Genomic DNA, 22,627 nt, shown 5'->3' on the forward strand with positions numbered 1-22,627 from the left:
CCGGCCCGTGTTTCACTCTGATCAAATCTGGGTAATACCCTCGGAATGTTTCAACCCCGTCGGCCGCACCGCTCCGCGCTCATTCCAGCTTTGAAAGCCGGAGGAAGAAATGCGCAGGTTGGCCGGGCGCGGTGGCTCAAGCCTGTAATCCCAGCACTTTGGGAGGCCGAGACGGGCGGATCACGAGGTCAGGAGATCGAGACCATCCTGGCTAACGCGGTGAAACCCCGTCTCTACTTAAAAATACAAAAAACTAGCCGGGCGAGGTGGCGGGCGCCTGTATTCCCAGCTACTCGGGAGGCTGAGGCAGGAGAATGGCGTGAACCCGGGAGGCGGAGCTTGCAGTGAGCTGAGATCCGGCCATTGCACTCCAGCCTGGGCGGCAGAGCGAGACTCCGTCTCAAAAAAAAAAAAAAAAAAAAAAAAAAAGGAAGAAATGCGCAGGCTCCAGCCGCGTCCCCGCGGGCCGCGCTCCCGTTTCCTAGCAACGCCCTGTCACGTGCGCCGCCGCCCGGCTTCCGTAGCGGGAGCCTGCCGGAGCCGGCGCGTGCGTGCGCGTGTGCGCATGCGCAGGCGGGGGCGACCGGCGTGCCCCGCGCGCGCCCCGCCCCCGCGATGACGCCGTGCGTGCGCGCGCCCGGTCCGCGCCCCCGCCGGTTTTTATAGCGGCCGCTGGCGGCTCCGGCGGCGGTTGGCGGCTGCGGGGCTGGCGAGGGGGAGACATCATGGCGGCTACGCTGTTCGTGCTGCTGGGTTTGGCGCTGCTGGGCGCCCACGGAGCCTCCGGGGCTGGTGAGGAGCGGGCCGGGGGCGGGGGTGCGGTCCTGCAGGGGCCGGGAATGGAGGCCGCGGCCGACGCTGCGGTCCGGACCGGAAGCCAACGGGAGCATGGGGCCTCGGCGCGGGGCCGCCTGGGGTGCGAAAGGCCGGCCCCGGGGGCTTCCCGCGCCAGCCTGGAGCTTGGGGGTGAAGTCCCAGGGTTTGAGGGGGGCTGGGGGTCCCTCCCGGCGCTGCCTGCCAGGCTCCCCCGGGCGTCGCGCCCTGTGTGTGTGGGCGTGAAGCCCCTGCTTGGGGGCGGGAGCCTGGGGGTCCTGGCCAGGCCGGTCTCGGTCGGGGGAGGTGGGCGTCCTGCTTTTCGGTGGCCTGGGGTTGGGGGTTCCCCGGCAGAGGTGGAGGCTCTCGCCTGATCCCTGGGCGAGGGCGTCTGCGAAGGCGGCTGGAGGTGGCCCGCCCGCCCGTCCCTCCGGCCAGGAGAAGGGAGACCCAGAGCCTGGGTGAGCGTCCCCTTTGGCCTGGAGTCGGGGCAGGGGCTGGGCTGGTGGCTGCCCGACCTGTCCTGCTGGACTGGACTCCGCAGGTCGGGGGAGAACGGCCTGAGGGTGGAGCCTGGAGACGGGCCCACCCTCCCTGCGCGTGTTAGGGTCACAGACCCTGCCCGGAGTGTCTGGGGTCCCCGCCAGGCCCCGCGCTGCCGGGGGCGATCGTCTTGGCGCTCTCTCCTGGAAAAGGGGCTTTTGTCCTCCAGGCGCACACGGAGGCTCCGAGTGGGTCAGCCTTCCGGATCGGGAAGGGATTACCGTTCTTCGGGGGATTTAGCCCTGGCGTCTTGCCTCGGGCGTGCACCTGCCCCCGGGTGTTCTCCCAGACTCTTAAGCCCTCGCAGGCTCCCTCGAGGCGCCCTGCCTGGAAGGGAAGGCAGAATGTCCCTCGAGTGGCGCCAGCCTTCTCTCTGATTCTGCCTTGCTTCAGGGCACAGAATGTGGTGGTCTCTGAACGCCCCTTCTCCTTTACAGGCGAGGAAGCTGAGCCCTGTGGGGAGTCGAGGTGCCAAGGTCACAATGAGGGGCCTTGGCCACCCCATTCAGCGCAGGAAATAGTGAGAAAGTCGTTTTTAGCAGCCTCTGACCGGGCATTAGGTTTCCAGTGCTGTCTTAGGAGGGGCCGTGTGGGGGTGGGCAGACGCGGTTTGGAGAGTGCATTTGGGAAATGGATTGAGGTGTGTTTTTCCGGGAGAAAAGCATGACAGCCTTTCTTGCTTGATAGAAAATTTCTTCCTTTATTGAGACCCCCATTTGGTTCTGGATTAAAGATTTATAGTGAGGCTTAATCCCAGCACTTTGGGAGGCTGAGGTGGGTGGATCACCTGAGGTCAGGAGTTCAAGACCAGCCTGGCCAACATAGTGAAACCCCATCTCTACTAAAAACACAAAAATTAGCTGGGCGTGGTGGCGCACGCCTGTAATCCCAGCCACTCGGGAAGCTGAGGCAAGAGAATCGCTTGAACCCAGGAGGTGAAGGTTGCAGTGAGCCGATATTGGGCCACTGCACTCCAGCCTGGGTAACAGAGGGAGACTCTGTCTTTTTTTAAAAAAAAAAAAAAAAAAAGGCTGGGCGCGGTGTCTCACGCCTGTAATCCCAGCACTTTGGGAGGCTGAGTCAGGCGGATCACGAGGTCAGGAGATCAAGACCATCCTGGCTAATACGGTGAAACTCCGCCTCTACTAAAAATTCAAAAACTTAACTGGGTGTGGTGGCAGGTGCCTGTAGTCCCAGCTTCTAGGGAGGCTGAGGCAGGAGAATGGTGTGAACCTGGGAGGCAGAGCTTGCAGCGAGCCGAGATGGCGCCGCTGCCCTCCAGCCTGGGCGACAGAGCGAGACTCCGTCTCAGACAAAAAAAAATTATAGTGACTGATGCGTTGGGAACAAGGTGTAGAGCTGGAGGGTCTGGGCTCCTGAAGGGTCAAGAGCAAGGGCTTGGAGCCTCTCTCCTGGGCATTGAGCCATAGGGGGCCTTGGGCAGAGGCTGAGGAGGGAGCTCCTTCTTCCAGAGGCTTTGCCAGCTAACTCCTGACCCACGTCTGAGATTTCTCTTCCTGGTAACCGAAGTGGCCCTTTATCGAATGTCTCCTGGGCAAGGACCTGGCCCCAGCACTGGACCAGCTCTGTGGGGGAGACACAGATAAGAGCCCCCGGGCGAGGTGAATGTGTGAGATAAGCCACCGCCTCAGCCCTGTGGAAACAGCCTCAGTGGTGGGAGCCAGCCAGGCTTGACTGGGTTTCAAGCCCAGCACGAGGCTCCCACATTGAGCTAATTTGGACAGCTCAGTGGGTGAAAGACCTTTGGTCCATCCCTGCCGGGTAGCGCGGGTCACGGTTTTGTTCCTCTTGTGCAGGGGACTGAGAAGCGTTTCTCCTCAGCAGAAAGCTTAGCCCGGGGCTTACTGGCCAGAGCTGCATGTGGAGTCCGCAGTGTGGCAGCGCTGCTGTGCAGCCGTGTGTGTGCGTGCGTGTGTGTGGTGAGAAGTGGGTCTGTGTGTGTGTGTGTGTGTGTGTGTGTGTGATGAGAAGTGGGTCTGTGTGTGTGTGTGTGTGTGTGTGTGATGAGAAGTGGGTCTGTGAGTGTGTGTGTGATGAGAAGTGGGTCTGTGTGTGTGTGTGGTGAGAAGTGGGTCTGTGTGTGTGTGTGTGGTGAGAAGTGGGTCTGTGTGTGTGTGTGTGTGTGTGGTGAGAAGTGGGTCTGTGTGTGTGTGTGTGCGTGTGTGTGATGAGAAGTGGGTCTGTGTGTGTGTGTGTGAGAAGTGGGTCTGTGTGTGTGTGTGTGCGTGTGTGTGATGAGAAGTGGGTCTGTGTGTGTGTGTGTGTGTGTGTGTGGTGAGAAGTGGGTCTGTGTGTGTGTGTGTGGTGAGAAGTGGGTCTGTGTGTGTGTGTGTGTGTGATGAGAAGTGGGTCTGTGTGTGTGTGTGTGGTGAGAAGTGGGTCTGTGTGTGTGTGTGCGCGTGTGTGATGAGAAGTGGGTCTGTGTGTGTGTGTGTGTGTGTGTGTGGTGAGAAGTGGGTCTGTGTGTGTGTGTGTGGTGAGAAGTGGGTCTGTGTGTGTGGTGAGAAGTGGGTCTGTGTGTGTGTGTGTGATGAGAAGTGGGTCTGTGTGTGTGTGTGTGATGAGAAGTGGGTCTGTGTGTGTGTGTGGTGAGAAGTGGGTCTGTGTGTGTGTGTGTGTGTGGTGAGAAGTGGGTCTGTGTGTGTGTGTGTGATGAGAAGTGGGTCTGTGTGTGTGTGTGTGGTGAGAAGTGGGTCTGTGTGTGTGTGTGTGATGAGAAGTGGGTCTGTGTGTGTGTGGGGTGAGAAGTGGGTCTGTGTGTGTGTGTGTGGTGAGAAGTGGGTCTGTGTGTGTGTGTGATGAGAAGTGGGTCTGTGTGTGTGTGTGTGTGTGTGGTGAGAAGTGGGTCTGTGTGTGTGTGTGTGTGGTGAGAAGTGGGTCTGTGTGTGTGTGTGATGAGAAGTGGGTCTGTGTGTGTGTGTGTGTGTGTGTGTGGTGAGAAGTGGGTCTGTGTGTGTGTGTGTGGTGAGAAGTGGGTCTGTGTGTGTGTGTGTGGTGAGAAGTGGGTGTGTGTGTGTGTGGTGAGAAGTGGGTCTGTGTGTGTGTGATGAGAAGTGGGTCTGTGTGTGTGTGGTGAGAAGTGGGTCTGTGTGCGCGTGTGTGATGAGAAGTGGGTCTGTGTGTGTGTGTGTGATGAGAAGTGGGTCTGTGTGTGTGCGTGTGTGGTGAGAAGGGTCTGTGTGTGTGTGTGATGAGAAGTGGGTCTGTGTGTGTGTGTGATGAGAAGTGGGTCTGTGTGTGTGTGGTGAGAAGTGGGTCTGTGTGTGTGTGTGTGTGTGTGTGGTGAGAAGTGGGTCTGTGTGTGTGTGATGAGAAGTGGGTCTGTGTGTGTGTGTGTGTGTGATGAGAAGTGGGTCTGTGTGTGTGTGTGTGCGTGTGTGATGAGAAGTGGGTCTGTGTGTGTGTGTGGTGAGAAGTGGGTCTGTGTGTGTGTGTGATAAGTGGGTCTGTGTGTGTGTGTGTGTGGTGAGAAGTGGGTCTGTGTGTGTGTGTGTGATGAGAAGTGGGTCTGTGTGTGTGTGTGTGTGGTGAGAAGTGGGTCTGTGTGTGTGTGTGTGGTGAGAAGTGGGTCTGTGTGTGTGTGTGTGATGAGAAGTGGGTCTGTGTGTGTGTGTGGTGAGAAGTGGGTCTCTGTGTGTGTGTGTGCGTGTGTGATGAGAAGTGGGTGTGTGTGTGTGTGTGGTGAGAAGTGGGTCTGTGTGTGTGTGTGTGGTGAGAAGTGGGTCTGTGTGTGTGTGTGTGGTGAGAAGTGGGTCTGTGTGTGTGTGTGTGTGGTGAGAAGTGGGTCTGTGAGTGTGTGTGTGGTGAGAAGTGGGTCTGTGTGTGTGTGTGTGTGTGTGGTGAGAAGTGGGTCTGTTTGTGTGTGTGATGAGAAGTGGGTCTGTGTGTGTGTGTGTGTGATAAGTGGGTCTGTGTGTGTGTGTGTGTGTGTGGTGAGAAGTGGGTCTGTGTGTGTGTGTGTGATGAGAAGTAGGTCTGTGTGTGTGTGTGTGATAAGTGGGTCTGTGTGCGTGTGTGTGTGTGTGTGGTGAGAAGTGGGTCTGTGTGTGTGTGTGATAAGTGGGTCTGTGTGTGTGTGTGTGTGTGTGTGTGTGTGTGTGTGTGTGTGGTGAGAAGTGGGTCTGTGTGTGTGTGTGTGTGGTGAGAAGTGGGTCTGTGTGTGTGTGTGTGGTGAGAAGTGGGTTTGTGTGTGTGTGTGATAAGTGGGTCTTTGTGCGTGTGTGTGTGTGTGTGTGGTGAGAAGTGGATCCATGTCCGTGGAGCATGTTTGTGCTTTTAACCCCAATTTTGCTGGGGACTGACTTGTGAAAACCAGAAGGTTTGGGCCACACAGCCTTGTCCTGTGTGGGGTGGACGCTGCTGTTTGCTCTGTGAATTCGGGACTGTGTTTGCCTCTCCTGAAACTTGCTTCGGGGGCGTCTATGGGTTGGTGGGGCACGGCTGGGTGTGGTGAGTGCCCAAGGTTGGCCGTCCACGTCTCCTGCGGGCTTGTCAGGGACGGGAGGGCCAGGTATGCCAGCTGGGTCCGGAGGGCGGAGGGCTTCATCCCCGAGCTTCAGATGAGAGGAGTGGGAGCGCCCGGCTGCGGCTGGTGGGGGCGGGTAGGGGAGGTGCCTGAGGCCGCTTCCCAGAGCTGTTCTCTGGCTCCTGTGTGAGCACTGCAGTGGGTGGGGAGGAGGGCGGGTGGGGGTGGGTGGGGAGGAGGGCGGGTGGGGGTGGGTGGGGAGGAGGGCGGGTGGGGGTGGGTGGGGAGGAGCGCGGGTGGGGGTGGGTGGGGGCCGGCAGCCTTATCCTGCAGGGCCGCTTGTGTACAAGTACCACGCGGCCTGCCTGGCCCAGAGCCCTGGCCTGGCTGCCGAGTGGGCAAGGAGGCGGTGGCTGTTTTTAGATGAAGGTGACTTTACTTGAGAACATGGGTTGCAGCTCATATGGCCAGAATCGAATTCTAACCTTTCTGGGGCTGTGGCCGAGTGTCAGGCGCTGCGCGTCCTCCTGGGCTCGTGGGCGGAGGCTCCTGGTGCGGCCAGCGAGGTGGGGTCGCGGGTGGGGTGGGGGGCTCTCATTGCCCCCGAGGAGCCTCTGTGGAGGCTTTCTCTTCCAGACAGCCCACCCAGTGACATTTCAGTACAGACAGACGCCATCAGCATCTGGAGGGGCCACAGGGTCGTTCTGTCCAAAGCCTTTTGGTCCCTTTGGGAGGGACGCCGCCCGCTGAGAAGGTGGTGGACCCAGCAGTAGCACCGTGACCGGTGCAGATGGTCCCTGGGAGCCCGGGACTCCCGGGAAGGTGGGTGGGGCCCCCCTCCTGGTCCTCCTCTGCCCTGTGTGCCCTGCCCGGCCTGGCGGTGGGGTGTGGTGACTCAGGAGCCAGCCCTCTCCTAGCAGCCCTGGCTGAGGAGGATGTGGAGCGCAGCCCTGCAGGGCGGAGGATGAGGAGAGGGGCTGCTGCACGGCAGGAAGGGGCTTGCCAGCTGGGCCGCCTCTGGCTGTGCTTCCTGCCCTGACTCACCTCGCCCAGCTCTGCATGTAGCTGCCGGTTTTGCAGTCTGGGAAATCTTAACTCCCAAGAAATGTAGGTTACCAGGAGGAGATCCCTTTGTGAAAATGGCACTGCCAGCCAGGCGCGGTGGCTCACGCCTATAATTCCAACACTTTGGGAGGCCCAGGAGGGTGGATCACGAGGTCAGGAGTTCAATACCAGCCTGGCCAAGATGGTGAAACCCCGTCTCTACTAAAAATACAAAACATTAGCTGAGTGCGGTGGTCACATGTAATCCCAGCTACTCAGGAGTCGGGAGGCTGAGGCAGGAGAATTGCTTGAACCCCAGAGGCAGAGGTTGTGGTGAGCTGAGATTGTGCCACTGCACTCCAGCCTGGCAACAGAGTGAGACTGTCTCAAAAAAAAAAAAAAAGAAAAAGAAGGCCGGGCGCGGTGGCTCAAGCCTGTAATCCCAGCACTTTGGGAGGCCGAGACGGGCGGATCACGAGGTCAGGAGATCAAGACCATCCTGGCTAACACGGTGAAACCCCGTCTCTACTAAAAAATACAAAAAAACTAGCCGGGCGAGGCGACGGGCGCCTGTAGTCCCAGCTACTCGGGAGGCTGAGGCAGGAGAATGGCGTGAACCCGGGAGGCGGAGCTTGCAGTGAGCTGAGATCCTGCCACTGCACTCCAGCCTGGCGACAGAGTGAGACTCCGTCTCAAAAAAAAAAAAGAAAATGGCAGTGCCGGAACTTGTTAACTGCGCCTGCCTGGGGTTCGCCTTCGGTGGTCAGGGGTGAACATCTGCTGTCCCTGTGGCATTGGGGCCTGTGACCTGTGCACTGCCACGCAGCCTTGAGGCCATGAGCATGCATGTACACATGTACGTGTTGTGGCGTGTGTGTCTGCAGATGTGTGTCCTTGTATACGTGTGTGTGGTGGCGGTGCCTGGGGAGCCTGACCTCAGAGGCTGCTGTGGGGAGGGGGCTGCAAGGTCCCAGGGTGAGGAGACACTCCCCATGCTTCCCCCTGGGCTGTGCTGGGCTGTTCTGACAGGCGGGTGCCAGGCACAGTGTGAAGGGTCTGTGTGGATTCCCTTGTGCTCCTTCGCAGCTCTGGGGACCTTCCCTTGCATTTCGAAGGAAGGGGTGGCGAGTGGCCAGAGGTGAGGGGCCCTGAGGCCCTGCCTGACTCCCAGCTTCCCAAAGCCCCATCTCTCTGGGTCACCGCCCTCAGAGACTGCTGAGGACACCAGCTTTCCACCCACGGGCCATCCTAAAGGAGCCGGGCTAGGGGCTCCTGGACAGAGGCCGCCTGACCCTTTGGCTTTGGGGTTTGTTTTTCTCAGCAGCTCCCCGGGTCTCTGGGGTGGGGCTATTGGGCAGAAGGCAGAGGACGCTGCCCTTGGGAGCTGAGCTCCCGGCAGCCCTCGGGGCTCAGGACTCCTGGCTGTTTTGCACAGTTTCATGTGTTTTGTGTTTTGAAACCGTGTGTGGTCCCACAGTTGTGCCCTCAGAAGCCGCCGTGGCTGCCATGAGGTAGGAGTGGACTGGACGGCCACGGTGGCCCCCCCAGTCTTTCCCGTGCCATGCTCTTTCCAGCCGGGCCCCATCACTCCCCCACACGCGGAAAGGAAGTGGCTTCCCACCCGTCCTGGCCGGGAGTCCTGTGGCAAGGCCTTCCCCAGGGGCTGCCCTCCCAAGTCCCCTGGGCACTAACAAGGCCCCCGCACTCTCCCTGCAGCCGGCTTCGTCCAGGCGCCGCTGTCCCAGCAGAGGTGGGTGGGGGGCAGTGTGGAGCTGCACTGCGAGGCCGTGGGCAGCCCGGTGCCCGAGATCCAGTGGTGGTTTGAAGGGCACGGTCCCAACGACACCTGCTCCCAGCTCTGGGACGGCGCCCGGCTGGACCGCGTCCACATCCACGCCACCTACCACCAGCACGCGGCCAGCACCATCTCCATCGACACGCTTGCAGAGGAGGACACGGGCACCTATGAGTGCCGGGCCAGCAACGACCCGGACCGCAACCACCTGACCCGGGCGCCCAGGGTCAAGTGGGTCCGCGCCCAGGCAGTCGTGCTAGTCCTGGAACGTGAGTGGCGGGCACCGCCCTCCCCGCCTCCTTCATTTTCCCTCCTGTGCCGCTCGCCTCCCGGCTCCTGCTCCGTAGAACCCAGACGCCTCCTCCCCTCTCCGTCCCGCTGTGCCCCATGGGCCCACCACCTGGACAGAGGGGCCCGGATCTGAAGAGGGTGGGCTCGCTGCTTGACCACCAGTGCTGGCAGCCTGGCTTGGGGAGGGCAGAGCTCTGCCCTCCAGCACGTGGGTCCTCGTCCTCCCCTCGACCCTCCTCGTGCCGTCTGTTCCGCCGTTCCTTTCTGCTCCCCTGGGCGCCTGCCCAGCTCCCTCCCTTGCGTCCGTGCTGCAAGCCTGAGGGGCCTCCGAGCTCAGCCCAGGCTTGCAGGTCTCGGAACCTTCTGTGTCCTTCGCAGCGTCTCGTTCTAAGGGATTTTCACATTTCAGTTCCTAGTGGGAATATTGTAAACTGACCAAGAACCAAGAGATTTGCTGGTTGGGGACTGGCAGAAGAACGGGTGCTCCCAGCACTGCTGGAGTGCTGTCAGCCGGGGGTCGGGGGGTGTGGAGCCACCTGGGTGCCGCCTAGAGAAGGGCATGGGAGCCTTGGCCAGGGGGTGCTGTGGCTTTTTTTTTTTTTTTTTTTTTCCTGGAGACGGATTCTTGCTCTGTTGCCCAGGTGGAGGGCAGTGGCACGGTATCGGCTCAGTGCAACCTCCACCTCCTGGGTTCAAGCGATTCTCCTGCTTCAGCCTCCCAAGTAGCTGTGATTACAGGCACGAGCCAACACGCCTGGTTAATTTTTTTGTACTTTTAGTAGAGACGGGGTTTCGCCATGTTAGCCAGGCTGGTCTTAAACTCCCTACCTTGTGATCCGCCCACCTCAGCCTCCCAAGTGCTGGGCCGGGATTACAGGCGTGAGCCACCGCGCCGGCCGGCTACGTTTTTAGAAAGGAATTTCCAGTTTGTGCTAGGGCTGCTCCAAGAGCCTGATGCCCCGGTCCTGGCTCAGGGACGTGAGTGGTGCCTTGTCTGTCCCCACACCCCGGTCCCAGCCTCGTGTGTCTCCGGGCAGGAACATCACCAGGCGGGGCCGCTCGGTTGCCAGCGCCTTAGCCCAGGGCCCGCCAGCTGCCGGCGAAGGCCACCTTCCCGAAGGGGCCTCCCCAGCAGGCGCTTGTGGCTCTTCTCCTCCCGGAGGCGCGGTCGGAGTTCCCCCTGGGTTTCCAGTCTTCGGGGTGTCAGGGCCACGGTGTTTTCGGGAGTGAAAACAAGCCCTTCCCGGGAGGAGCCACAGGTTCCTGGGGGTCAGGCAGGCAGCGCGGCCGTGCTCCTCCACTCTGCTGACCGCGTCTCGCCGGGCCTCGCAGCCGGCACAGTCTCCACTTCCGTAGAAAACATTGGCTCGAAGACACTCCTCACCTGCTCCTTGAACGACAGCTCCACAGAGGTCACCGGGCACCGCTGGCTGAAAGGCGGCGCGGTGCTGAAGGAGGACACGCTGCCCGGCCAGAAAACGGACTTCGAGTGAGTGCCGGACCGCGGAACGCCACCACGTGCCCCTTCTCACAGCTCTCTTGCCGCGAGTGGCCTGTGGTCCGTGAGAACAAAAGACTGGTCGCCAGGCTCGATCCAGGCGGAAGTTAGGGACCAGCTCCACTCGGACCCCCAGAGGGAAACCCCAGGGAGGGGTCCGAGGGCGCCCTTGGGAGCCAGGTGGCTCCAGTAGCCCTGACAGGCGTCCCTGTTGCTCCCTCGCCAGGTCCCGGGCACAAAAGGGCGCCACACTGCCAGGCCCCGGGCACACATGCAGGCCTCCCGGGCTCTGTGCTCCTGACACAAGAGGGCGCCACACGGAGGCCTGCCCGGCTCAGCCCCCAGACGCTGTCATGGCCAGAGCCTTGTCATCACTGGAGCTGGGACGGCCCTGGGAGCACAGAGCCTTTTGTTTTGAGGCTCACTGGGAAGACAGTCCCAGGGTGTGGGGTGCAGAGCAGGGACCACAGGTGACGGGTTCGTCGTCAGGGAGAGGGTCCTGTTTGCTGGTTCTCTCACCTGGAGGGTCGTGGCAGCCTGGCTCTGTCCCTGGGGCCGTATGGGGACACCAGGAGTTTTGTTGAGGTTCAGACTTGACTGGGACAGTTTGACTTTTTCACTGTGCTGTGGTTGGGCCCCTGGAGAGCCCTGGGTCCTGGGAGGCGTCCTGCAGAGCCGGGCCCAGCTCACCGCCTGCTGTGGTTGCAGGGTGGACTCCGACGACCTCGGGGGAGAGTACTCCTGCGTCTTCCTCCCCGAGCCCACGGGCAGGGCCGACATCCAGCTCGACGGTGAGTCCTGCAGCCAGGGGTGCCGGGCGCCGCCGACTATCGGGGGAAGCGGTTGGCCTGAAGCACCTGGCACATCCCGGAGCCCTGCCCTGCTCCCTGGAGGGGCACAGCCCTCGCGCTGCGGGGAGCCCTGTGGTTCCAGGCCCCTCTCTCTCTCAGCCCTCCTGTCAGGTGCCCCCAGAGTGAAGGCTGTGAAGTCGTCAGAACACGTCAGCGAGGGGGAGACGGCCGTGCTGGCCTGCAAGTCAGAGTCCCTGCCCCCCGTCACCACCTGGGTCTGGTACAAGATAACTGACTCTGGGGACCAGGTGAGAAGCCAGGGCGGCCGGGGGTCCCGGGCTCAGCCCTCAGGACCGGGGGAGGGGCCTAGGTCCGGGGTCCCGGGCTCAGCCCCTGTCCTTGGTCCCCCTAGGTCATCGTGAACGGCTCCCAGGGCAGGTTCTTCGTGAGTTCCTCGCAGGGCCGGTCGGAGCTACGCATCGAGAACCTGAACATGGAGGCCGACCCCGGCAAGTACGCGTGCAATGGCACCAGCTCCGAGGGCACCGACCAGGCCACGGTCACTCTCCGCGTGCGCAGCCACCTGGCCGCCCTTTGGCCCTTCCTGGGCATCGTGGCTGAGGTGCTGGTGCTGGTCACCATTATCTTCATCTATGAGAAGCGCCGGAAGCCCGAGGACGTCCTGGATGGTGAGCCGTCTGCCCTCCTGCCCACACGCCCCGCTCTTGGGGTGGTCCGGGGCCACTCCTGGTCAGTCCCTGCCAGCCCCACCGCTGACCCAGAGCTCGGAAGCAAGGAGCCCCGGGCGGGGAGTTGATAGGACCCTGAAAGGCAGTGTGGGATGGAGTGTCCGGTCCGTCCCTGGGCAGCTGCGACTCAGTGGGCAGCGGGACCCCAGGAGGAGGAAGAGGCAGCAGTTCACCCCACAGCCTCACCCAACCCTTCCCTCCCCCTCATGTGGCTGCAAGCCAGTGTCCTCCGTGGTAAGCCAGCCCTTGCTGTTCCGCCCGACCTCGTGGCAGCTGCGAAGAGCCCAGGGCCATGGTATCAGGGAGTCCTGGCCTCTGCATGATCGGGCTCAGGAACCTGAGGTCAGCCGTGCTCGGCTCCGGCAGCGCCTGGCTCTTCTGCTCCTCAGGCTGCGTGTTCTGGGGCGAGGCCTGTGTGGGCCTGTGGTGGCGGCTCTTGGAAAGCACTGGGGGGCAGGAGTGAGGCCCCTGAGGCCGTGGGGACAGCTTACCTTGGGGGGGGGGACAGCTCGCCGTGGGGGGGGACAGCTCGCCGTGGGGAGCACACCGCAGATGGGGAGGGCAGGTTTTCCCCGCACCATTCGGCCTCAGAAGATGCACACGGCCAGGGCTGATGCGCTGCCCTGAGCCACCTGGAGGTCACTGAGGGCGGGGCCAGCAGCACAGATGTCCCTGCTCGGGGGCCTGAGTGGGACCAGCTCTGACAGGCTGTTCTCTCATCCTCTCTTTCATGGTGGCGGTCCTCCTTCAGATGACGACGCGGGCTCTGCTCCCCTGTAAGTCCCAGCTGTGGGGTTCGGGGTCCCAAGGAGCTGCCTGCTGCCCCAGGCCTTTAAAACACAAAGGCAGAGCCCCCCGGCTTCAGTATTCTGGGGTCCTGGGGGCCGGGGTGGGCAGGGGTGACTTGGAGAGGGTGACTTGTCGGAGACACCCTCTCACCCGGCCCCTCATGCCCCAGGAAGAGCACCGGGCAGCACCTGAACGACAAAGGCAAGAAAGTCCGACAGAGGAACTCCTCCTAGCCAGGTGCGGCGGGCGGGCGGGCGGGCGGGAGCTCCTCCTGAGCCGGGGCAGTGGGCTCCTGGGTCCCGCCTGTGGGCCGCTGGGAGGTGGGTCCAGTCTGAGCGCCCCTCCCTGTCCCCAGGTGGCCCGAGGACGCTCCCCGCCCCTGCGTCTGCGTCGCCGCTGGAGTCCACTCCCAGTGCTTGCAAGATTCCAAGTTCTCGCCTCTTAAAGAAAACCCACCCCATAGATTCCCATCATACGCTTTCGTCTTTTTAAAAAAAGTAGGGTTTTCTTTCTGCATTCAGGATTCTGTTCCTTAGGTTTTTTCCTTTGTGAGTATTTCTCAGAGCCCGGGAGCTGCGGCGCCGCGGCCCGCCTGTGGCTTTCCACCTCTGGGTCTGAGTCACGGCGGGTGGGCGGCGCAGCCTCCTCCACTGGCTGCGGAAGGTCACAGGTCACACGAGGGGCCCGCGTCCTGCCTGTCTGAAGCCAATGCTGTCTGGTTGCGCCATTTTTGCGCTTTTATGTTTAATTTTATGAAGGCCACAGGTCTGTGTTTGACTCAGCCTCAGGGACGACTCCGACCTCTTGGCCACAGAGGACTCACCTGCCCACACTGAGGGCAACCCCGTCACGGCCTCAAGGCACCCCCAAGCCCCTTCCTTGCCTGTGCATCCGGGGGCAGCTCTTTAGAGGGTTTGCTGGGAACTGGCGCCGTCGCTGGGACTCCAGAACCGTGGACGCCCCTCCCCAGCTCGCCCCTCGAGGATGGCCCACTCTCCACAGCACCAGGACTCAGTGGGAGCCCCTGTCCCACCCACCGCCACAATAAAAATCGCCCCCACCCCCACCCTCACCCTCTCCTGGCTCCTGTCTGTGCCTGACGGGCTTGGGTCGCCTGAGAGCATGTTCACCCTGGGCTCTGGTGACCACAGCAGGGGTGGGTCCGGTGCCGGGACTTCACGTGTGAGGACGGGTCTGCTGAGACCCCAGTGGGTGTTGGGGGCCTGGGGGCATGGGCTGGACTGGGAACTTGGAAGGCAGCTGGGACCGACCCCGTGCCTCAGAGCCACACAGCAGAGGGTTGGCACTGACCTGAGTCTTCTCTGAGCCTGTTACTCCTCTCGGCGTGCTTTGGGCCTGACAAAGGCTGAGGCTTTCGGCTGCCTGCCCCACAGCTGCCCGCACCGACCCTCCTGGGCGGGCTGCTTGGGCAAGGTTCAGGCGTGGTCCTGGCGGCTCCTGGAGAGCAGGTGTGTGAAGCTGGTTCCTGGGGGCTGAGGGATGCCCAGCCCCTGTCCGCCCAGCACGTGGAACAGACGTGGCTGCAGGGCTGGAGAACTTGGGGGGGACCAGGAGCTTACAGCGTGGAGGTTGCAAGGCACAGGGCTAGTGAGTGGGTGTGGAGGGAGGTTTGCAGCTGTCAGCCCTGTAGGCACTGGGCCTCCTGCTGGTCTGAGCGGGGGTCTCGGGGTGGAGGTCAGCAGAAGAGGCTGAGTAGGGGCTTAGGGAGCCTGGGTGGGTTCCCAGAGAAGCCAGGAATCAGGTGGGAGGGCAGTGTGTTCTGTGGTGGGGAAATCCAGCATTTAATGCCACAGAAGCCAAGAAACGTGACCCACAGCCTCACCTCACAGCTACGCAAAGCGGGCGTTGCGTCAACACAGTGAGGGGCCCAGGCAGGAGCCCCTCCCGGCGCTGATCCTGTGTGCTGGGCCAGCGGGGAACCGCGGGGCCCACATCCGGAGCTGCCCTCGGCCTGGAGCCGCACAGCTGAGGCCGGCTCAGGGTCCCTGGCAGTGACCGCCCTGCCAGTTCCACAGCTGGGCCCTCCCCGCTGCTGCCACCAGGCGGCACCACATGCCTGTGGGGAGGGCGGCAGGTCCTGGAGCCCCTGTGCCTGGGCAGCCTGGCAGCCCCTCCTGGGCTGAGACCGCGGAGTCCCAGGCATCACCCACTGAGTGTATGCTCAGTGACCCGCGAATAGGGATGCCCGTTCTGCTTTCATTGATTAGGCGCCTGTAGTATACCTGGAGCTGGAGGTTGTGCGTGGACAACAGGCAGAAGGGTCCAGTGGGATGGAGACTGCCAACAGGATGATGGGAAGGGGCGCGTTGGGGGGCATCGCCGCGCACGCGGCCCAAGTGGGCCCCTGGCTCGGGTCTCCCCCTCACCTCCCTGCCTGGGCTCTGTCCATCTTTCTGCCGCACCCCAGCCCCAGGCGTGGGCCCACAGTGCCTGTGGACGCCTCATGCTCTGCACCGCGTGGTAGGTGTGAGAGTTGCAGGTCAGGCCAGCCTTGGGAGATGGACGGGTTTCTTGGGGTGGCGACCAGCAGGTGGGGGGCCTGGGTCCCTGCGGGGTCATCCGCCCGAGAAAGCAGCCACTCACCCATAGGTGCTTCCTTTGTCTTTTTTCTTTGCACACAGAAATATAAGCCTGATTCGCAAAAGTATAGCCGCTCAGCATGTAGCTCTGTGCACCTGCCCTCAGCATTTGGTGTCCATGTTCATCGACAAGCATCCAGTGAGCACTGAGGTGTGCAGAGATGGGGCTCGGGTGTGTGGCTGAGACTGGGATGCCACCCCCTTTCCTAAGCCTCTGTTTCCTCAGCTGTAAGCTGGGACCACAGGCGACACGCACCACTCCGCCTGGCTCATTTAGTATTTAGTCAAACTGCAGATTTTCCAGGCGGGCTCGGTGCCTGCCCTGGCCTGATTTTGTCTTCCTGGTCTTACACTGCTTTTCACTCCAAAGCCCCCAAATTGTATAAGCTTTCAGGGCATCCGACCTGGACCTGTCCTGACCAAGTGGGAAATGCAGGTCCGAGGTTGGTAAATGCGGTAAACAACGCTGAGAGAGGCTGCAGGCGGCGGGGAGGTGGGGAAGACCCTGGGGAGGGAACGGCAGGGTCTGGGGAGGCTCAGCAAGGAGAGGTCTGGGGGTCCGGGGCCCAGTGACCCAGGCACACAAAGGCCAGGCGTGGGCAGAGGAGTACAAACTGCAGGGCTTTCTGCCAAAGGCAGTGGGAGCCGTGGGTGGTTGTAGGCCACAGACCAGCGTGACTGAGGAGACAGGCCCTGGGTCTCCATGCTCCCTACACAAGTCAGGTGTCAGGTGTGGTCCCGTCTCAGGGCCTTTGCACAGGCTGTGCTGCCTGTCCAGAGCACGCTTCCTGCGGCTTCCCGGGCCGCACCCCCTCCTTCAGGCCTTCTCCCGGCACCTCGCCCCTCTCCCCACCCCGAGTGTTTGGACAGCGCTCACCACCTTCTGCTGGACAGTATCTTATTTGCTACTCTTACAGTTGACTGTGATAACCAGCTTCTCCCCTGGCTGGCTCTGAGTCAGCCACACTCTGAATGCTCGGCCCCTGGAGCAGGTGCTTAGTCAGTCTTTGGTTTGTTTTTAGACGGAGTCTGGCTGTGTCGCCCAGGCTGGAGTGCAGTGGGGCCATCTTGACTCGCTGCACCTCCCAGGTTCAAGCGATTCTCCTGCCTCAGCCTCCTCCTGCGTAGCTGAGATGACAGGCGTGCGCCACCATGCCTGGCTAATTTTTGTATTTTTATTAGAAACAGCATTTTGCTATGTTGGCCAGGATGGTCTCGAACTCCTGATCCACCCGCCTCGGCCTCCCAAAGTGCTGGGATTACAGGCTTGAGCCACCGTGCCCGGCCAACTTTATTATTATTATTATTTTATTTTATTTTATTTTGTTTTATTTATTTATTTATTTATTTTTGAGATGGAGTCTCGCTCTGTCCCCGGGCTGGAGTGCAGTGGCCGGATCTCAGCTCACTGCAAGCTCCGCCTCCCGGGTTTACGCCATTCTCCTGCCTCAGCCTCCCGAGTAGCTGGGACTACAGGGGCCCGCCACGTCGCCCGGCTAGCTTTTTGTATTTTTTAGTAGAGACGGAATTTCACCCTGTTAGCCAGGATGGTCTCGATCTCCTGACCTAGTGATCCGCCCGTCTCGGCCTCCCAAAGTGCTGGGATTACAGGCTTGAGCCACCGCGCCCGGCCTATTTTATTTTATTTTTTCTGAGATGGAGTCTTGCTCTGTCACCAAGAGCTGGAGTGCAGTGGTGCGATCTCGGCTCACTGCAACGTCCGCTCCTGGGTTCAAGCAACTCTCCTGCCTCAGCCTAGCTGGGACTGCAGGCACGCACCGCACCCAGCTAATTTTTGTATTTTTAGTAGAGACGGGGTTTCACCATGTTGGTCAGGCTGGTCTCGATCTCTAAATATTTTTAAAATTAAAATAAATAAGTATGGCCAGGGGGGTGGCTCACACTTGTAATCCCAGCACTTTGGGAGGCCGAGGCGGGTGGGTCACCTGAGGTCAGGAGTTTGAGACCAGCCTGGCCCAACATGGCGAAACCCCGTCTCTAAAATTAGCCGGGCGTGGTGGCAGGCACCCGTAATCCCAGCTAGTCTGGAGGCTGAGGCAGGAGAATCGCTTAAACCCGGGAGGTGAAGGCTGCAGTGAGCCGAGGTCACATCCCTGCGCTCCAGCCTGGGCAGCGACAGAGCGAGACTCCATCTGAAAATTAATTAATTAACAAATGCAGAGTACTCCAGCCTGGGCAAGGGGTCAGAGTGAGTGTGCTGAGGCCAGGCAGGGCCCTGCTCACACTGACAGGCACTGGCCCCGGGTCAGCCTGTGGGCTGGGGGGAGTCGCCGGGATCTGGTGGGAAGGACCCCGAGCCAGCCTCCCTAGTGACTTGCAGGTTCTGCCGGTGCCTGGAGGAGGCGCCTTTTTGCTTCTCCCACTGCCAGGCATGGGCGGTTCTCATGCCGTGCGGGTCCCGCCGCCTCCCTGCTCCCAAGCGCGAGCCCCAGGGCTCTGGCGACCTGCCCAGCCTGACATGTTCCCAGGGTGAACATAAAAGATCCCCCTTCAGCTGGAGCACGCATCTGCCTCGGGGCGGGCCACAGCCTGGCACTGCCAACTGTGCCACCAGCCCAGCCTCTCCCGCGACACCTTGGGACGAACAGCTGTCCTGCCCGCCTGTGTGGAGGTGGCCGGCGGGGCCGGCCGGCGTGGGGGCACAGGGATCCCCAGGGTGTGGGGCAGCTTGGCCGGGGCGAGAGACTCGGTCGGGCTCAGCCCATCCAGTGTCAACCGGGGGCATGCTGGCCCTCCCTCAAGTACCACTGAGTGCCTCCTGTGTGCAGGAAGGGGGCCATCTCTGCCCCGGTGGCCCCGAGGTGCAGGTGGGCAGGCGGCACCCGACACACAGGGCATCATGGCTGAGAGGATGTCAGGCCAGGTGCCAGAAGGGTCCCAGGAGGGCAGGAGGGTCCCAGGAGGATCTCAGGAGGGTCCCAGGAGGATCTCAGGAGGGTGCCAGGAGGGTCCCAGGAGAGTGCCATGAGGGTGGGGATGTTCAGCCTCCACTTCTTCGTGTGTGACTGTTTCTCTCCTCTCTCTCACTTGCCAACTCTCTCACCCACCCCATCCCGGCTGTCTGGTGGGCTGGGTGGGCTGGGTGGCTAGGGACACAGGCCTCATGTCACCTGGCACCAAGCAGCCCCCACACTCGGCCTGGCTGTGGCCCAGAAGCAGAGCCTTGGGAAGCACCTGTCTCAGAGCCGGAAACTGGGGGCACTGGGGGCACCGCCGCACCCGAAGCTTGAGGGGTCGGGGAAGGAGGCAGCGCCGGGGCAGAGGACTCTGGTGCCTGTGCGAAGGCACTAGTGGGCTCTGGGTCTCCCTGTGACCCCAATCTAAAGCCCACCAGACCTAGAGGAGACCCCCCCACCCCACACTGCTCCCCAGGGCACGGTTTGAGGGTGGGTGGGAGCCCCACACCCTCGGGTGCCTCTTCTAGTTTTCCCTGTCAGTTTCCTCAAATGCAGACCAGGGAGAGGAGTGCCGAGTCTCCCAGAACGGCCCCCAAGCCGGCCGGCCCCTCCCCACGCACTCAGGGGTCCCTGTCCAGGGCCCACGGGCGACCCAGCAAGGGCTCCTGTGACCTTTAGAAACACGCTTTCATTGTGGGAGTCTTCAAACCTACGGAAAGCAAGGAGGCGCTGGCCGTGGCGGCCTCCCGTCTCCCAGGCCCGCGTGCACCCTCCCCGCGCCGGTGCCCTCCGGGCAGAGGTGGAAGCCGCGGCGCGGGAGAGGCGGCCTCGGCCGGGCAGCGGGGCTCCGTGACCTTGGGCGCGTCCTTACACGTCGCGGGCCTCAGTTTCCCCTCCTGGGGAGAGGCCCGCGCGGGGCTCCGAGGCCTCGGGCCGCGTGACCTTGGGGCGCCCCGGACCCCGCGGCCCGAGTTTCCCGGCGCCGGGCGGAGGCGGCGCGCGGGGAGGGGGCGCAGCCGGGCGGGACTCCCGCCCCCGCCCCCGCCCCTCCCCCGCCGCGAGGCTCCGCCCCCCGCGGCTCCGCCCCACCCCGCCCCCGCCTCCCCCCTCCCTCGGGCTCCGGCCGGCGGCGGCGGCGGCGGCTCCGCTCCGCACTGCCCGGCGCCGCCTCGCCATGGACGCGCGCGGGGGCGGCGGGCGGCCCGGGGAGAGCCCGGGCGCGACCCCCGCGCCGGGGCCGCCGCCGCCGCCGCCGCCCGCGCCCCCCCAACAGCAGCCGCCGCCGCCGCCGCCGCCCGCGCCCCCCCCGGGCCCCGGGCCCGCGCCCCCCCAGCAGCCGCCCCGGGCCGAGGCGTTGCCCCTGGAGGCGGCGGACGAGGGCGGCCCGCGGGGCCGGCTCCGCAGCCGCGACAGCTCGTGCGGCCGCCCCGGCACCCCGGGCGCGGCGAGCACGGCCAAGGGCAGCCCGAACGGCGAGTGCGGGCGCGGCGAGCCGCAGTGCAGCCCCGCGGGGCCCGAGGGCCCGGCGCGGGGGCCCAAGGTGTCGTTCTCGTGCCGCGGGGCGGCCTCGGGGCCCGCGCCGGGGCCGGGGCCGGCGGAGGAGGCGGGCAGCGAGGAGGCGGGCCCGGCGGGGGAGCCGCGCGGCAGCCAGGCCAGCTTCATGCAGCGCCAGTTCGGCGCGCTCCTGCAGCCGGGCGTCAACAAGTTCTCGCTGCGGATGTTCGGCAGCCAGAAGGCCGTGGAGCGCGAGCAGGAGCGCGTCAAGTCGGCGGGGGCCTGGATCATCCACCCGTACAGCGACTTCAGGTACCGCCTCCGGGAGGGCCGGTCGGCGCGAGGGGGCCCGGGGAGCCGGCGCGCGGGGGCCGTCCTTGGAGCGCCTGGGGAGGGCGGGGCGGCGCGCCCGGCCGGTGACCTCGGGGCTCCTCGGTGACCTCGGGCGTGTCCAGGACCCGCCCCGGAGTGACCCCGGCGCGCGAGGCTCCGCCTCTGGGGGGCTCCCGGGGTGACCCCGGAGCGCCCCCCTCCCACGCACCCCGACATCCTCCGCCCTGCGGCGCGGCGGGTGGGGTGGGCCGCAGGGCCAGGGTCTGAGCGCCGAGGGGCGCAGAGGACGAATAGAGGGGAACGTGGGCCCCAGAGAGGCGGCGGAGCGGAAGGGAGGAGGAACGAAGGGCGCCCGGGAAGGACGCGCCTGAGGGAGGCCGGGGGAGAGGGGGTTAAGCGGCTCCCACGGCGTCCACCCGCGCCCCGCCTGCGAGGAGGCGCGCCCGGAGCCGCGGGCCTGGAAAGCGTGCGGGTCCCCAAGCTGTGTCTCCAGGAGCCGCTCCACCCGAGCCGCGGGCGGTGTGCGCATGTGGCGGTGGGTGTGTAGATACCGCTGTGGATCAGCCGGCTAATGCGTGGAAGGCTCCGAGCAGGGCCGGCGCGAGACCACCGCCGCCGATGTTTGCGTTCCTGGTTCCCGGGCTGTGCGTGCTGTGGCCGGAGAGTGAGACCGGCGCGTGTCCCCGTGGGCTGTGTGTGAACAGGGGCGCGTGACGGCGGCGGGGTTCCCGGGGCGCAAGCCTGTGGCCCGGGAGGTGTGTCTCCAGGGGTGTGTCTGCGTGGTGGTCGCGAGCGTGTGTCTGCGTGGTGGTCTCGGGCGTGTGCGCCCCGGGTGGTTTTATCGTGGTGGGACGTGTGGTTCGTATGTGTTGGGACCAGGTGGCGGGCGTGCGTTGTGCGCCCGGGGCCGGTGTGCACCGGTGGGCAGTAGTGTGAGCCGTAGGCAGGTCTCACACGCGCGACCGTGGACGGCTGCGTGTGTGTTTGTCCACGAGTGGGGTGTGAGGTGGGTTGTGGAGGGTGTAGATGGGGCCCGCCGGGCGGGCGCGGTTTCAGCACCACGGACAGCGCGCCGGGCCTGGGAAGGCTGCGATTTTCCCGCCTGTCTCTCCTCCTCCAGGCCTGGGCACCCCTGAACGGCCCCCATGGACCCTGGACCCCCAGAACTGGGCAGGGAGGCTGTGGGAATCTCTCTTCCCTTGACTTCTCTGCACCCCTAGTGATTGGCTGGAGAAACTGAGGCCTGGGGCACACACGTCCTGGACAGCCTGGAGGAAGGCCCTGGAATCCTCCTCCCACCCCAGGTCTTCCTGAGAGAACACAGCTTTGACCAGAAGCCTGGATTTCGAGACAGGCCAGGGGTGGGAGGAGCCCCAAAACCCCCAGAAGGGCTGTGTCCGGCCCCTCCCACCCCGCCTCCGTGCCCCACTGGGAGAGCTTGGTCAGCGTCTGGGCTCTGGCCTGTGAAATGCGGACAGTGAGCAGGAAGGACTGGACTTCCAGGGCTGCTGGTCGGCCTGGCCCCACTTCCAGTCGGGCAGTGGCACCGCCTGGCCGGAGAGGGACGTGGTGGGGAGGGAGCTGCAGAGAGCGCCCACTCCCCTTCTTCGTCCCCTCCAGCATGACCGCCAACAGCGATGGGTGCACCACAGTGCAAGGGCTGGCAGGTGGAGGCCCACGTTAGCCACTCCCTCCCCTGGGCAGTTCCAGTGACCCCCTGGCTGCAGAGGGGCAGTCAGTGTCCTGGGGGGCAGGTGGGCTGATGGCTGATCCTGGCGCTTGGGGGGAAGGCCGGTAGGAGGAGTGAAGCCCCCTCATCCTTCCACCCACCTTGCACGCAGTCGCCTGGAGGCCCGGGCAGGCCGGGGCCCCGCTCTGTGCTGTGAGGTGTTGAGGGCTCAGAGGCCCCCTGTGTGGGCCAAGTGCGGCGTCACCCAGGCAGACGAGTGTTGAAGTGGAACTGAGCAGGCAGGGAATGGGGTTAGCGGGGCCTGTCTTCAGGACTAGGGGAGTTACGGCAGTCAGATTTTAAAAAAGGATTTCGACAAGCTGGGTGCACGCAGCCCCTATGACCCTCCCCAGGCTTGGGACCTGTGCCCCTTTTCGACTGTCCTGAATCAGTGTGGAAAAAGACCCCCAGAAATATCTCAAAAGCTCCCTAAGCCCCCGCTGGGCCGGGGGCTGTTGGAAGCACCTCTGAGGATTAATTTAATAATATTAATTATTGTAAGGGCGAGGAGGGTGCTGTTGCTAACCTGTTTTACCCAGGAGGAAAGAGAGGCCCACATAAGTCATTTGGTCAGAGACACACAGCTCCCGAGGGCCGGATCTGTCTGCACAACACACCCGAGGTGTCCACACTCCTGACCGGCAGGCGGCCAGCCTCTGCCTAGGTCCCATGCAGACCGAGGGGAGGAAGAAGGCATTCTGGGGGCGCCTAGGGGTGGGTGGTGGGTGATATCTGTGTGAATATTCATTTTTAA

At 63.3% G+C, this 22,627-nt stretch overlaps 2 protein-coding genes across 3 annotated transcripts in view; both read left to right on the top strand.

The window, feature by feature from the left end:
• Positions 1 to 628: 628 nt before the first annotated feature.
• On the top strand, positions 629 to 13,865 carry LOC105486582 (basigin (Ok blood group)). Of its 2 annotated transcripts, XM_011749483.2 has the most exons (9): positions 629 to 792; positions 8,603 to 8,950; positions 10,305 to 10,461; positions 11,179 to 11,261; positions 11,421 to 11,569; positions 11,674 to 11,950; positions 12,762 to 12,786; positions 12,969 to 13,036; positions 13,155 to 13,315. In XM_011749483.2, the coding sequence occupies exons 1-8, from the start codon at positions 726 to 728 to the stop codon at positions 13,030 to 13,032; spliced, it is 1,170 nt and encodes a 389-aa protein (XP_011747785.1). In that variant the 5' UTR covers positions 629 to 725; the 3' UTR covers positions 13,033 to 13,036; positions 13,155 to 13,315. The 2 variants fall into 2 exon arrangements, with proteins under 2 accessions (XP_011747785.1, XP_011747780.1); XM_011749478.2 differs by lacking the exon at positions 8,603 to 8,950 and having other exon boundaries at positions 633 to 792; positions 13,155 to 13,865.
• A 5,626-nt stretch (positions 13,866 to 19,491) lies between these two features.
• LOC105487307 (hyperpolarization activated cyclic nucleotide gated potassium and sodium channel 2) overlaps positions 19,492 to 22,627 on the top strand; it is a 34,437-nt gene continuing 31,301 nt past the window's right edge. Inside the window, 1 exon segment of the mRNA XM_071087211.1 lies at positions 19,492 to 20,123. Coding sequence (XP_070943312.1) covers positions 19,492 to 20,123 — 632 coding nt within the window.

This window comes from Macaca nemestrina, chromosome 20, assembly GCF_043159975.1.
Source record: "Macaca nemestrina isolate mMacNem1 chromosome 20, mMacNem.hap1, whole genome shotgun sequence".
Classification (NCBI taxonomy): Eukaryota; Metazoa; Chordata; class Mammalia; order Primates; family Cercopithecidae; genus Macaca; species Macaca nemestrina.

Excerpts from the sequence above, each read along its gene's own strand:
- LOC105486582 (XM_011749483.2), top strand. The coding sequence starts at position 726 with ATGGCGGCTACGCTGTTCGTGCTGCTGGGTTTGGCGCTGCTGGGCGCC. Across the intron at positions 11,262-11,420 it reads GGCCGACATCCAGCTCGACG|CCCTCCTGTCAGGTGCCCCC; the intron begins GTGAGTCCTGCA and ends TCTCTCTCTCAG. Across the intron at positions 11,570-11,673 it reads TAACTGACTCTGGGGACCAG|GTCATCGTGAACGGCTCCCA; the intron begins GTGAGAAGCCAG and ends TGGTCCCCCTAG.